General features: G+C 36.5%; 2 protein-coding genes across 6 annotated transcripts in view; one reads left to right on the forward strand and one right to left on the reverse strand.

Annotated features, from left to right (window-relative positions):
- The window catches only part of LOC307153945 (uncharacterized protein), an 88,564-nt gene that overhangs the window by 49,874 nt on the left and 23,403 nt on the right, over positions 1-15,287 (forward strand). Inside the window, exons 1-6 of one of the 5 annotated variants that reach the window (XM_079863760.1) lie at positions 2,018-2,102; positions 3,875-4,054; positions 4,702-4,809; positions 4,889-5,015; positions 5,117-5,188; positions 5,323-5,450. In XM_079863760.1, coding sequence (XP_079719886.1) covers positions 4,737-4,809; positions 4,889-5,015; positions 5,117-5,188; positions 5,323-5,450 — 400 coding nt within the window. In that variant the 5' untranslated portion in view covers positions 2,018-2,102; positions 3,875-4,054; positions 4,702-4,736. Of the gene's footprint in view, positions 1-2,017; positions 2,103-3,874; positions 4,055-4,666; positions 4,810-4,888; positions 5,016-5,116; positions 5,189-5,322; positions 5,451-15,287 lie in introns of those variants that run through there. The other 4 variants (XM_079863759.1, XM_079863758.1, XM_079863757.1 and 1 more) reach the window with 4 other exon arrangements.
- LOC307153944 (uncharacterized protein) lies at positions 6,615-12,764 on the reverse strand. The gene is made up of 2 exons (XM_079863756.1): positions 7,023-12,764; positions 6,615-6,646 (listed from the first exon to the last, which is right to left on the reverse strand). The coding sequence occupies exon 1, from the start codon at positions 11,124-11,126 to the stop codon at positions 9,918-9,920; it is 1,209 nt and encodes a 402-aa protein (XP_079719882.1). The 5' UTR covers positions 11,127-12,764; the 3' UTR covers positions 6,615-6,646; positions 7,023-9,917.

The following is a 15,287-nucleotide window of genomic DNA, read 5'->3' on the forward strand; positions in this document are numbered from 1 at the left end:
ATGGCTAATATTCACATACTTCACTAACCTCTTAATCATTTGTCACCTCACACAAATAGCATGACCCTCTCAAAACAATAGGAAATGCTTTATTGTTTACTTTTTTGCTGACCTCTTTAACAAAAGAAATATGACACAATGGTCTATCAGTTTTATAAATAAAATGTAATGGGTGTGGGCCTCTTTTTTATGTAATATAAATTTGAATTATGCCAGTTCTCTTCATTTGACTGGTACCATGAATCTCATTAACATATTATTTTTACTTTTTTTTCATCACATCATGTGCTTTCATTGTTGTCGTCTGCTAACCTTTAGGAACAGATTAAAAGGTCTATAAATTAAGTGTCCTTATTGTAACTGTTGTCATTGTTGTTAGGCCATATACTGCCCCAGCAAATTGATGCAATTAAAGTTAGACAAATCAAAAACTTTGCAGGATAACCAATATCCTGATTGCTGCTCAAGAAAGGAACACTATTATATAAAGAGGAGATGTGAAAATTTCACAATGAAGGGTAATGGTGTGTTAAATTGGTCTTACTATAAATATAACTGTGACATTTATTTACTAATATAACATGATTACATTAGATGGAGAGCAGCATGAAGGCCAAACTGGCCAATGGGTAAGAAAAATGTATACATATACATTGCAAAACAAGTAACTGTTCTTCAATAACATGTAACTTATTCTATAGTTTGTTCTTCCTTCCTTAGATTGAATGTTCAGGATGTGGAAGGTGGGACTGTATTGTTAGTACTTCCACAGTTGGCAAATACAGCTGTCCTGCATGCATGCACATTTGCCTATTTTTTTTTTTTTTTCTTCTTCTTCTTTTGTTATTTTAGCTTTCATACCTGTTCACTAATGAATATGTTTGTTGAACATTCCCGTAAATAAATGCTGTGGGTAATTCACTGGATCCATAAATCCATCAATTTTCACCACTCTTTAGGAACATTTATGGAGTGTAGTGTATGCTTTGTGCTTTAACTCATTCCTCAGCAACATTTAAATAAATAAATAATAAATAAATAAATGCTTGACATGTCCCTTTAACCACAGCAGTATTGCATGCTCAATTTAAATTAAGCCACAAATTGGCATCATAACAATAATCTGCGAATACACACGCACTGCAAAGACACAATGTCAATAGCATAATTTATTTAATCTACTTACAGTTGTCATCTACGGAAGCGTATTGCATTCACTTGAGGAAAAAAAATCTACTCTGTTTTTCTGAATTAACGAGTTAATTATCTCAGAATTACAAGATAATTTTTCATGAAAATTTTTTTTTTGCTATGTTTTTCTGAATTAACGAGTTAATTATCTCAGAATTACGAGATAATTTTTCATGAATAAAATTTTTTTGCTCTGTTTTTCTGAATTAATGACTTAATTATCTCAGAATTCTGAGATAATTTTTTCTTGAAATAAAAATATTTGCTCTGTTTTTCTGAATTAATGACTTAATTATCTCAGAATTCTGAGATAATTAAGTCATTAATTCAGAAAAACAGAGCAAATTTTTTTTAATGAAAAATTATCTCATAATTCTGAGATAATTAAGTCGTTAATTCAGAAAAACAGAACAAAATATTTTTTTATGAAAAATGATCTCATAATTCTGAGATAATTAAGTCATTAATTCAGAAAAACAGAGCAAATATTTTTATTTCAAGAAAAAATTATCTCAGAATTCTGAGATAATTAAGTCATTAATTCAGAAAAACAGAGCAAAAACTTTTTATTCATGAAAAATGATCTCGTAATTCTGAGATAATTAACTCGTTAATTCAGAAAAACAGAGCAAAAACTTATTTATCATGAAAAATTATCTCGTAATTCTGAGATAATTAACTCATTAATTCAGAAAAACAGAGTAGATTTTTTTTCCTCAAGTGAATGCAATACGCTTTCGGCTCGGTTTTGTAAACGTCGTTCCCCCAGGAGATGGCGCACTAGGTTGGGTTGAGGAGTTGACCGACTATGAGGTTATGGCGAACGTCACATGAACAAACAGGAAAAGTTCGAGGTCTCATTGCATCCGCTTGTCTGATAAAGTACGACCTGATTGCTATGGACTTTTAAGGTAATCAGCTAATCTAGCTAGTTATTTTTATTGATGGTGTTTAATTTGATTTAGATATCTAACTTAAATGTTAGTGATGATGAGAAAAATAAAATAAAAACTTTCAGATGTCAAACCTCGGTTATTCTCATCAAACTAACGGTCCCGTAACTATTATAGTTCTTCAAAATATCTTCCTTTGTGTTCAGCAGAAGAAAGATATTCATAGAGGTTTGAAACAACTTGAGGGAGAGTAACTGATGACAGAATTTTCATTTTTAAGTGAACTATTTCAATGCAGAACGCAGTTAGTGGGTCGTAAGCTTTACACTTGTGGTTCCTGTCAAATCTGACCACCGGTCTAAAAAAATTGCTTATAAATTTCTCATTATTTTATATTAACCAAATATTGGATTCAATATTTTTGTCAACTTGTTTTCTTTCAATTAGGACAGGGTATTTTTATTTTTATTTTATTGATCGTAGTCCTCTTTATCTGAGCTTATGCACCTCATTTTTTGACCAAAAACATTATTTTTGTGTAATTTTAGCAATATTGCATGAAATGTAAGATTATTCTGTAGGCTACACTGTATCACACTAGTGTGCTTTAATGTTTATCTAGGAAGTTTGTTTTGAAATGCTTTTATTTAGTTAAAAATGGAACAAAGTCAGACTTGTGGTGCTCTCGTCAAAAATGAACAGCCTACAAAAAGTACTTTTTGAATCTGAATTGTGCTATATTATCACCAAATATTAATTGGATTTAATCTTTTTGTCAACTTGTTTTCTTTAAATTAGTTTTAAAAAGGTTTTGTGTTTATTTTTTAAACTGACTGATTGTAGGCCTCATTAATCTGAGCTTATATTGGTAAAAAATGATCATCCGTTGAAAATGAATGGTGATATTGACAAAAGATCAGACAATATGTTTTCAAATAAGACAAAGATTTAGTGTTCAGGAGCATCATGTTCATGTTCACATGTATTCATGTGTACATGTGTTCACATTGCATGTGTGTTTGCAAAGATAAAGGCCTCGGACCTGTGCATGCATGGATATACACACTCACACACTACCGTACACACACACACACACACACACACACACACACACACATTCATGTAAACAAACAAACAAACTATTTTGAATATTACAGGCTTTCTTTCTCAGATCTCTTTATCTTTAACTTTATCGTCGGATCAATGAGGCTCAGATCAATCAGTTTCAAAAACAAATATGAAAGCTGTCCAAATTGAAACAAGTTGACAAAAAGATTGAATCCAATATTTGGTGATATAGCATGAAGGGGGTGGATTGGAATCCACTGCTGCTTCAATGTATTTGAGTGATTATAATCAAGGTATTAATCAATATTTTTCCTTCTAAATATCAAATGATTTGAATGACTTTTCTGGAGATTTTACTTTGTTATAGAAGTTACCAGTGTGTTCACTGAAATGTTCTTTTCGTGTATTCTTTAATGTCAGTATTTGATATCTGAATGCAGTAACAGTGCTTGCTCATTTAACCCGGCTTCCAGAAATGAAATATGGACATGTTTTGTGTTTGAGAAAAGTCTTCAACGTGTTAAAACAAATAGGGGTCATTGAAGTCTATAGTTTAACGGACCATTGCTCAGTTAAAGCCTTACTTTCCATTTAGACTAAAGTTCCCTATCCTTGAGAGAAAGAACTTGTTATCTTGATGTTTTGAGATGAGACTCCTGTTTATAGTTAGAGCCTTGCCAAATCCAACCTTGGAACTGTGTCGGTGTGTGTGTGTGTGTTAGTCTTCTTGGTTACAGGTTAAGGAACCACTGGCATTATTGGAGATTGACTGAGTTGTTGTTCGGGACATGCTGGCACCCAGCAACCCAAATCTGCAACCTGGAAGGTCACGACGTGCCTAACTTCGGGGTCCGAGTGTCAGCTGCATAATCTACGGAGATATGCTTCAGACCTTGGTGAAGGTAAACTGCTGTGATCTTTGTAACTGTAAGCGGGGCGGCCTACGAACACCTGTGTGAGTCTTGAAGCTGACTTCTGCTGATTATACTGCAAACTATCTTCAGTAAAACTTTTCTTCAATTTTTTATAATTCTGACTCCGGGTCTTCTGTCAAACATCTGGTCATTTTGGGTCCTAAACTGTTAAGCCCTAACAAGCGATTTACAAGCATTTTTTTATTGCAAGGCGGTCATTTTGACTGGGAACTCCACAAGTGTGATTTTGTTACATTTTGTACAAAATAAAAGCATTTCAAAACAAACTTCCTAGTTAAATATTAAAGCACACTAGTGTGATATTGTTGAATATTGACAAATTTATCCACAAATCAGGCTGAGCTCAGATCGATGAGGCCTATGATCAATCAGTTCCAAAAAGAAATACAAAACCTGTGCCAATTGACAGACAACAAGTTGATAAAAAGATTGAATTCAATATTTGGTGATAATATAGCATAACAAACGGTTTACAAGCAATTTTTAAAAGGCTGGTCATTTTTGACAGAGTACACAAAAGGTGTTACAGGGTTTTCAACAAAGCACAAGAGTTAAGTTCCGCTTTATTGACTATTTAAGGTGAACTAGTGAGAGTCTTGCATATATTCTCTCAGACACAAGCAGTGAGAGTTGAAGATCGACTGTGACAATGGAGACACAAAGGATCCTCATGAGGAGTTTGGCTGTTGTGGTTTTTGCATCTGTGATCTGGACTATAACAGGTAAAGTGCTTGAAACTGTTTGTATATTATTATATCTGATGGAATGATGCGGAATATTGAGGTTTACCTTGTTCTTCAGTCTCAGCAGATGCCCAGCAGAAGCCGATCACATTCTGTAAAGTCGTCTCCAAAACAAAGTTGACTGATCCTATCATCGGTTTCAGGATGCTAAAAAACCAAACTCTTCCATGTCTGAAGGCCATCGTGTAAGAATCCCAGTTCTTCTCTAAAGAAAACATGTCATGATTAGAGATCAACAGCATCTGATGCTAGATTTCTGTTTTAACTTTTTCATTCTCTTTAACAGCTTTAAGACTGAACGAGGAGAGTTCTGTCTTGATTGGAGACAACCATGGGTGAGGGAGGAAGTTAAGCTTTTGTAAGTTAAACCCAACAAGTGTGGTGAAACATACCTGACTTTGTAACAACATAATCTTATAAAGTGTTGCATATTTAGCATACAGTAGTATTCATGTTTTCACATTGTTTTTTTGTTTTTGTTTTGTTTTACAGAAGAGCTCAAAGAAAAAAAAGTCTGACTTCCACGCCACCACCAGCATCATCTATCAGTAAACCCACTCCTGTGGGAGGATCTTCCCAATCAACTGACAGAAGCACTTACAAAAGTACTTACCCCACATGTAAGTAACCATGTTTATTCTAATGCCTGATCTGTGGTCAGTGGTTTCTGATGTGTAATTATTCAAGTTCAGACAGATTATCTTTCTCTCAAAATCATTCAATACTGTTTATGCATCAGTAAATCAAGCCAGTGACTAAAAGATCAACTTCACATCGTTTCTCTTAGTAGGATGAAAATAATCTTATTTAAACTGTTTAAATTATATACAGAATGCAATCAAAGAACGCTCCTTTTCCAATCGGCCAAACTGAAAATCGCCCAGGCTAGAAAAAATGCCTTCTATTTCGAAATGATGTCAATTTTTTAATGTAAAACTCATACTAACATTATAGGGGCACTCCAGGAAACATAAAATAATAACATAATCCAGTTCATGACCCCTTTAACAAACTGTTTGTTTCTAAAATGGTTTATTCAAACACTGTTTGTTTTTAACTAATTAAATGTTGATTAACTGAACCAATCCACTCTATTGCCCTTTCAAACAAACATCATGCATTAAAATAAGAAGATATAAACTCGTTTGCAGTCTTGTGGTGAGAATTTCCATCTGTTGTTCTCTGAAATGATCACACACTTTCTGGACCGGCTGTGGTCTGTAGCTCAGATACAACAGCACATTTCACATTAGTGGTTCACTGTGGTAAAGCGCTGTGTGTGTGGTTATAAATGTCCAGTGTGACTGACAACTATGAAAAACAAGATGTGGTTAACGGTCACTAAACTATATGGTTGGCATTAAAAACAATTAGGATGTTCAAAAGTCATTACCTAGACATCACCCACAAGCAAATGCATCCAAAAGTTTTACTTCTTCATTTCAGTTTGGTTTTTATACACATTTTTTTTAGAAGTGTTGCTTTTTGCTTTTTTAACTATTTGTAAATCTCATTAAAATTACAAATAGAAAACACATTGATAATAAATGTATCCATATAGCCAATGTTGTTAAAATTTCAGTCAGAAAGAGGTGCTTTATGATGCCACATAATCACAACAAGATAACATATTCAGTGTGAATTCAATAACTTGCTATTGTATGTGAGACATGTTAGGTGTATAAAGAATGTATATGTATATGTATAAGGTGTATATGACATCGCAAGACATGTTAGGTGTATAAAGAATTTTGAAATTATGATTTAACAAATAATCCTCACGTCTCATCATAAAATGACCGAACTTTATTTCACCCTGTAAAGCAAGAAAAAAGGGAATGTGATCAGCTTAAAGATAACTGAATCAAAATCAGAGTCAGAATGAGCTTTATTCACCAAGTGTGTGCAAACACACAAGGATTTTTTTTTTCAGGAGCTCTTACATATATACATATATACATGTATGACACAAGAGCAGAAAGAACATTTAAATAAGACAAAGGAAAAAATATATAAAAAAATAATAATAATGTGGTATACTGGAACAGAAGACTTTGTGCATTATGTACTGTACAGCTGTATAAATAAAATATATATGTATTTATACAATATCTAATTTTTGCATCTCAAATATTGACCACTAGGAAACCTGCAAACTTATATTACAGCAGAAATGTATGAGAGATTCTGACCTGAACACTACTGTGAATCCAGTCCTGGTACAGGTCATTAGGTCTTGCACAACCTTTAGAGAAAACAAACAAAAACATAGTAAATATAATGTAATCAGTGTTAGGTGTAATGCATTACTCTAAGATACTCTTAGTTTTTCAGAAGTTTTATTATAGTTACTACTGATGTAATTGCATCAAATACTGTATAGACTAAAGTATCTTGTACAGTAATCTAATTACTTTGTTGAAGATGTAATCAGTAGCTAGTATTTTATTACTTTAGAGTAACTGAATGTAATCAGATTATTTTAAAGCTGTATGATGTTTTCATAAAATCGTAATATTCACCTTTCTGTAGTCTTGTTGCTCTCCACAGGCCTGATAGCGCTCCGGCGCCACGCCGGATTTCCGGCGTACAGACGTGTCTGCGAAAAAAATAAAATAAAATCAGGTTCGCGTTCGCGTGAGAGGGGCTTTGCTTTCACTAAACCACACCAGTAAGCCTACTTCAGCCAATCGGTAATAGGGTAGGCAGGGGCTGGTCTTGGGTTTTGGCCAATCAGATTGATTCAGCGGTCACTCCACGTGCGAATTTGTTTTGTGTTTCCCATACACTACGAATGTGTTTCCCACACTGGCAGCGCGAAACATAGCCAAAGTCATGGAGTGCAACTTTATGAAGCCAGGGGAAGACACCAAACTTGTCGATAAAGGTAGATCTAACTTGATGAAAAAATTATCGTGGCCTGATTTGAGGTAGCTCGCCAACAGGCCGTTCATATATCGCATCTTTTGCGCGCTCAAGTTCATTCAAATGTAGGCGCGCGGTAAGCGGTAATAAGCGCGCTCATAATTGAAGCGACGCGCTCGTTTTTTCCATGTTTTTCGGCGGTGCCGTGGAAATCCATTAGTCACTCAAGCTTTTTTGTCGTTGTGGAGAGCGCAGACGCCACGGGAAAATCGGACATAATTTTACTATTAATAATAAAATATCTGTGCATTGTAAATGTCAGTAATTTATATATATTTTTTTGACTCATTCTTTTCATAAATAATAATTTAAAGTCTGAAATATGTGAGGTTTATCTTTTTATAAAAAACAATTTTGTCAAAACTTTTTGAACTTGTACATGTTAGTATAACATGTTGCAAGACAATTTTAAAATCAGGCTATAATTTTTAATGGTATTATTTTAATGTTTATGTAAACAAAAAGTGCATATTGATGCTTATTTTATTTGTTATTTGCTGGTTTTCGACATAAAACTTGGTGAATTGATTTCATTGTGTAGTATTAGTACTTTTTGTACAGGATTCTGTGATAACCGTCATAATTTTTGTCACTATAGTCATGAAATGAAATGTTCATGCCATTTCATCTCTAGTTATGATCAACTGAAATCAATTGATTATGTGTTTTTTGCAGTATAATATGCAAAGTACAATTTTCTATAAAAAAAAAAAATTATATCTGATTCTGTTCTTTTCTCTGACACGCGTTGTTGGTTGTGGAAGGTTACTAATGTGATTGCTTTATCTGTAAATTAAATAAATGCTTTTTCAATGACTGAATTCATTGAAATATAATGAATACTTCGATTTGAATATTTTTTTGGCAATGCGTCGTAGGTCTTAAATTTCAATCTTTATAGTCTTAAAATGTCTTAAAATGGTCTTAAATTTGACTTACTGAAACCTGCTACTGTAATATAGGCTTGTATTGGGTTTGTTCATCTCATGTCTGAATGATGTCCATTTATATCCACAAAAGTCACAAGACTCTATCATTTAAGGGACTATTTATCAAAATGTTCTCCTAGGGGAGCACACCCCTGGATCCCGCTTGACAATTATGTTAATCAGGGTATATATCTTGGCTTAGGGGCCTGCTTACCTCCCAGGGAAAAAAGTTCATTGTGCAGAAAGGGATTCATTTTGCTCAGGATTTTTTTCTACTATCACCCCTGTCTCCAACACACACAGACACTTGACACCAGTAACAGTAGCACACAGACGACAGGCAGCCATGGGCTGATACTGAGGATCACTGAATCATGACTGATAGTATCTGTATTCTGCTGATCCACATCTCCAGTGCTCACATCTACACACATGACACAGAAAAATACAGATTTTTTATTCAGTTTGAGGTTTGATGCATAAGATGATGCAAAATAAATGAAGTTCACATCTTTGTCTCTTGTTTTAACTAGCAATTAAATTAAAAATACACTAGGAAAGTGTTAAATTAAATAATCTGGGGGAAAATCTTACTTTCATAGTCCAGTTTTGTGCAGTGAGATTGCTCAGTCCTATAGTCCATACAGCAGTAGAGCATCAGATCAGTGTCAGTGATGTTCATCAGAGGCAGAGAGTGAGTGTTTGTAGGAGAACTGAGAGCTTTTATCCGCCCAGGCCATCCTTAAAAATATTTTGGTTTGCAGTAACAGCAAAAAAAAAAAAAAAAAAAGGGTCGGTAGGTAGGTATATATATTTTTTTCAAGATTCAATGTAAAAAAAAAAAAAGTTAAAATTTGGTGATGGTGATTACGTAGGTGTGAATTTAAACAAATTAGCATATTGTGACGTCACTGACTGGGTCTTCAACCCGTGCCTTCGGGCGCATCATTGCAAACCTCATTTTGATGCAGGCTATATAGATCACAAACAATTTGAAATCTTTGTCAAAAAACATGTTTATTACATGAATTCCAGCTGCATTCATTTGAAGAAGAAAAAAAATGAGGCAGAATCAAGAAATAAAGAAGCCACTAGATTTCAATTAAAGTGGATTTTCAGAGGAAAACAAATATGTGATTTCATGCAACAAACACCACCACAACACTGTACATCAGTTAAAACCTAAAGAGAACAGCAGATAACATGACAAAGTTCAGGAGTGTGTCAAATTCTTTAAATGCATACCTGTTGTGTTTCTGCGACAGATGTCAGAGTTTCCTTGCTTCCCCTTGGCATGTCTTTTTCAGATGTTTCTTGTCCAAACAAGGAATCAAAAGACTGAAAGTGGGCTCCATCTTCTGAAAGCAGAGGATCTGGTATCCAAGCTGGTAGGTCTCCCTCAACACTGCTTCTCAAGGGCTTACAACAAGCACGATCACCACATTTGCGAAATTGCACAATGTAATTTCTCTCCCTACAATGTTTGGCCATGAAGGTTTTGTAGTTTTCCTTATTTGCAAGGTCTTTCTTGTGGTACTTGCCGATCTCTATTGAAGCATCAATTTTGCCAATAATATCAGCCTGTTCCTGATGGATTGCAAAATCAGATGCTGGTTCCAGAACAGTGAATGGCCTTCCTTTCAGCTGAACACGAGTGATGCGCTCTTCCAGTAAATCTTTCATAGATTTGACAGATCCACTCCACTCATCTCTGAGCTTCTCCACCATATTGGCTTTCTTTCGAATATCCTGCATCCCACCACAGCTTCTCAAAACCTGTTCAACTTCTGCTGAGTATTCCTGTCTGTACAGAGCAATGTTTTGGAAGGCAAGGTTTAGAACAGACATGATTCGCTCCACTGGATTTGCCCAGCTGTGTCCCGGCGCTGTGCGCCCAGCCACAAGAATGTCCAAGTCTAGCGCCCTGAAAACAGCAGCCAGGGACAGTTTTACACCTTCATAGGTAACCCTGTGGTCAGGCCCTCCGTCGGAATAAATGATCAAGAAGGGCTTCACCTTGTCCATGTCGTTTCCCAGAAGCCTCATCATCTCTGTTGCGTGCCGGAAGGCACTGCTAGGCTGGAATATGGAGTCCTTCAGGAGCACAGTGACTTGACCCCTATAGAAGGAGTCGTCAACAGTCTCTGGTATCTCAACATTGAGGTACACAGATGGAGTAAATGACCCTTTCTGTTGCTGGTCATGGTCGAGGGCTCCGAGCAGACCACTTGAAGCTACTAAGGACTTTTTCCCCTGCACTCCAGATGACATGGCTAATCCTGGCTCTCCGAAATCTATTTTAGACTTATCATCTACACAGAGAAACGTTGTTAAATCCCTGTGCTCGACTGCAAAGGACCGCATGTACTTAAAGAGAGCTGCGCAGTAATGGTCATCTGGGTGTGATGACCGTAGCTGTCGTGTCTGAACCTGAAATTTCATGTGTACTTTACTTTTGTACAACTTTGCCACATTGCTGTAAGCATTTTTGGGAATAAAGGCAAACAGTACAGTAGTCTCACTGGGGATCGGAGTGTTTGGTGGACACTTCTTGGATACTCTTTCAATTAGATCCCTCACAGAGATGAACTCGGACAGGTGGGCGACCCCATGACATCTGCTCAAGTTCCATGTTCAGCTTATCAAAGAAAGTGTCAAAGGTGTCTTGGGGACGACCTTTATTTAGATGACAAAGGTCAGTGACAAGTTCAAGGTCCTCACCTAAGATTGCCTGTCTCACTCGTTCATCAACAGCCGGGTTTTGGTCAGCTGATGCGTCAGATAAGTATTCAGCGTAGATGTGACGTAGAACATGTTTCGGCAATGAGTTGTTTGTTGCTGACGATACGGTCTTGATGAAATCCTTCCACATTGTTCGTGTATGATAGACGGGCAACTTGGATTCCATTGTTTTCATTATTTGGACTGCCTTGGTCATTGACTCTTCCTCCTCTCTCATGGCTGGAACTTTCCAAAAAATGCAAACCCCCCCAACATTGCCACCAGGATCATACCTGTATAAAAGATCAAAGATAACCATTTAATAAAGGAGTTTCTCCCTCCATCATATCAAAAAACATTGAATACAAGTAACTTAACAAGTGCTGTTGAAATTGGCAAGAACTTTAGAGAACATTACATTTGGGTACACCTACAAGCAGTAAACAGTTTCTACACTTCAAACACAATGTTTCAATGTTGAGTCCAATCATCACAAGCACTATGTAAAAAAAATATTCTTATGATCAACTCATACCTTATTTGGTCAACAGCCACTCCCACAGCATTGAATCCATCAAGAAAACGTTGCCGTTCTGTTCTGTTCTATTCTTGAATGGTGATGCTGCATGTTGACATTTATCAAAAATTATTGGCTCGTAAAAGTCCTTGGTGTTCACAAGGTCCTCAATTAGGGAGTACGTTGTTTGTTTTGGTCCTCCCTTGAAGTGTAAGACTTCGACATTTTCGGCCAGTTTTCTGACTGGATGAGGCAGAGACTGACGAACCAGTTGAGCCTTTGACGAAAGGTCAAGGAAATGGGCATATTCACTCATGGAAACTGCTAGATGTTCCAGGTCCTTGGCATAGCCCCCCCACAATGATACAAAGTTCTGTTCCATTAGTGTTTGCAAACTTGTAACATGAGTCTTGAGTGATGCTGAGTCCAGTTGTGGTGCCTTGATTTTCTTTCTCTTGTAGTCATTGTACCCATTGTAATTGTTCATGAACCTGAAACACAGAATATCACAACAACATAATGCAGTGATATGGCAGACCAACTTTGAAAGATTTATTTAAAATACATTCACCAAACCACCATTGTCTACACCATTGTACTCCATTGTCAGTACTCCTTGTCTTTAAAATCCTGCTATCAAAATTGTGCTGTTGATTCATTTTGATTGCATTAATTACCTTTCTGGAATACAGGTTATGGATCCAGACTGGTTCAGGGCTCTTCTTTGAATGTTTTCTTTTGTACCATCCAGATACCACAACGAGTTTACGATTGCAAGCACGTAACGTCTTATATCGACATCAGCCATTGATCCAGGGAACTTTATTTCTTGTTTCTTCATGTCAGAGACCACATCATTAAAAAGCCGATCTTTAGCTGTAACAAAACATAACATTATTGTCTTAAAATGTATAGCTAAATATGCTGTAATGTTAGAAAAAGTAAACAAAAAAATATGTATCATATGAAAATATCATTTTAATGGTGTTACTGGTTACTATGTTATACTGTTTTACTTGCATCCACCGCTAGGTGTCAATGCAACCTACAAATGAGTGACCGGTTTGCTTTCTTGGGCTGTCACTTTTGTGAAAAAAATCCTGTTCGATTTTTGAGACAAGTCTTCATTGAATCGGTTGTAAAATCGATTTTGCATGTCTAAAGACGTTTATATACAGCAAATAACACCAAATATAGGCAAATCCACGGACAACTAACAGGCATTAGGACGAACGTAAAGAGGGCGTTAGAGACGCGCACAAGTCAGCAATATTCCTGATGATTTATTGGCGTGAAGTTTCGTGCACAATGACAAATAGGAGTGCAGAATTCTCGAAAAACAATAAGCAGATTGGACTGCCATAACATGAATGAAAAACATTATTGCAGGCTTCAACATGGCTGTGTTTACAATTAGAAATGTCAAAAAAATCGCCTACGTAGGCGATTCTTGTCCGAATCTGTATCTGTATGCATGAGACTGTCTGAATACCGGCAGAATTCACATTTTTGTTGTAAAAAGAGACACATTGTGCAGAAGTATTATTTGCTGTTATGTGTGTTTGTCAGAGCCTGCAGTTGCGCGTTCGCTGCGGGCGTATCGCCTTGCAAGCCTATAGCACAACTCCATGTATTGCCTACTCCTTGGTACACATATTTGGCCATTAAGAATTTCGAATAATGACCGCCTAAATGTAGGCTCATACAGACGTATTTCACAAGCATATCTCAAAATTCTCCATCTATTTTCAAATTCTCCATCTCCGTCATGGCCTCCAGCCGGCTGTCCACTTCTCCCTTAGCTGTAGCTTCAAGGATTTTGCTAACATCGATGTCAAACTGCGACCACAATCTTTGGCTGTTAGCTGAAGGCCACTTGATCCGCTTCTGTGGGACTATTCTGCAGGGATTGGAGGGTTCTACTGTTTGGAGGGACTGGGCTCTGTGGGGTGAATCCTGGCCGGGCTCCTCCTGCGTCTCACCAGGATCAGATCCTGTGCGCTGCAGTACACTCTCCCGCTCCATGCATTTCATCCTTGCCTGATGTATTTTCAGGCCGTGCAGGTTCTTGCATACCTTTCCGCAGATGCATCTTGCTTGCATTGTCGAATTTCCATTTGCCTGGGTCGATAACATTAGATCCGTCCTATTGGGGTTCCCCCCCTCTCGGGCTCCCCGGGGGGTATATCTCAGAAGGTTTTTCCGTAGCAATTTTGGGTTTCTCCCTCACAGAAGATTCAGGTTGGGTAGCTGGCCCTTCCTGTCCTGGGTGCCGTCTTCCCGGCTGCCAACTGTCTTTCCAGTTGCCAACAAACTATCCTTGGTTGCCACCCAGTCTATTCCTGGGAGTCACTGGCTGCGCCAGATGTAAATGTAAAAGATACATCATGCAGATGCACTGGGACACATCCTCAGTGATGTATCCTGGGGTCATAATTATCTTTATAATTTGTATCAGGATCAGGATCATTTTCTTGTTCTCTTTTTGTGATTTGTAGCCATGAATTTACATCTGTGTTTTTTTGTGAATAATTTTTATGTGTGGATGCTATAAGTAAGAGCTAGTTCATGGTTAGCTGTGGAGGCAAAGAACCTCCCAATGTGAAAACAAAATGATTAAACTGACTGGAACTTCCAGCCAATCAGAATTGAATATTTAGACAGACCATGGTTGATTTGTTGCTAAAAGTTACTAAATGATGTTGTGATGTCATTGTGTGATATTGCATGATAATCAGATATTTCTAAAACAGAGATCACCACCCTCTCACCATTTATACTACAACAGATAATTTGGTCACACTTTAGTATACTTAACCATTTGATACAATACCTATACTGTACTTGCATGCTATAGTGCACTTACCCCAAAGCTAAACTCTAACCCCTAATCTTAACCCTACCCTTAGTTCTAATGCATCAAGCTTATTGGCAATAAATGTGGGAATTTTCCAGTAACAATAGTTCATACTATTGTAGGTATTTTCATTTCATTTCATTTCGTTTATTTGGTTTATCACTAACAAATATACAACAAATATACAACTTATCATATACATAACTTTTGATTAAACCAAAGGGTATAGGCTGAAGCTCAAGGCTTATTAACGCCTATCCCTCTCAATATTCACAAACAGTCAACAGTGCTCAATTCTCTTCTTGCAAACACTTGAAACAACAAAGTCATAGAAATTAATTACCCAAAACTTATCTATATGAAAGTATCATCTTATTTCTTAGGAGCCTTTTAAATCCACTTATTGTTTGTATCAATTTAAGGTCTATATGCAAACAATTCCATAAATTCACTCCTCTTACAGAGATAGTTCTGCATCTAATATTTGTTCGTACCTTCAGTTTTTTAA

The sequence above is a fragment of the Squalius cephalus genome (genome assembly GCF_949319135.1).
Source record: "Squalius cephalus genome assembly, chromosome: 25".
Taxonomy (NCBI): domain Eukaryota; kingdom Metazoa; phylum Chordata; class Actinopteri; order Cypriniformes; family Leuciscidae; genus Squalius; species Squalius cephalus.

Coding starts and splice junctions, on each gene's coding strand:
- LOC307153944 (XM_079863756.1), bottom strand. CDS start 11,126: ATGAAATTTCAGGTTCAGACACGACAGCTACGGTCATCACACCCAGAT.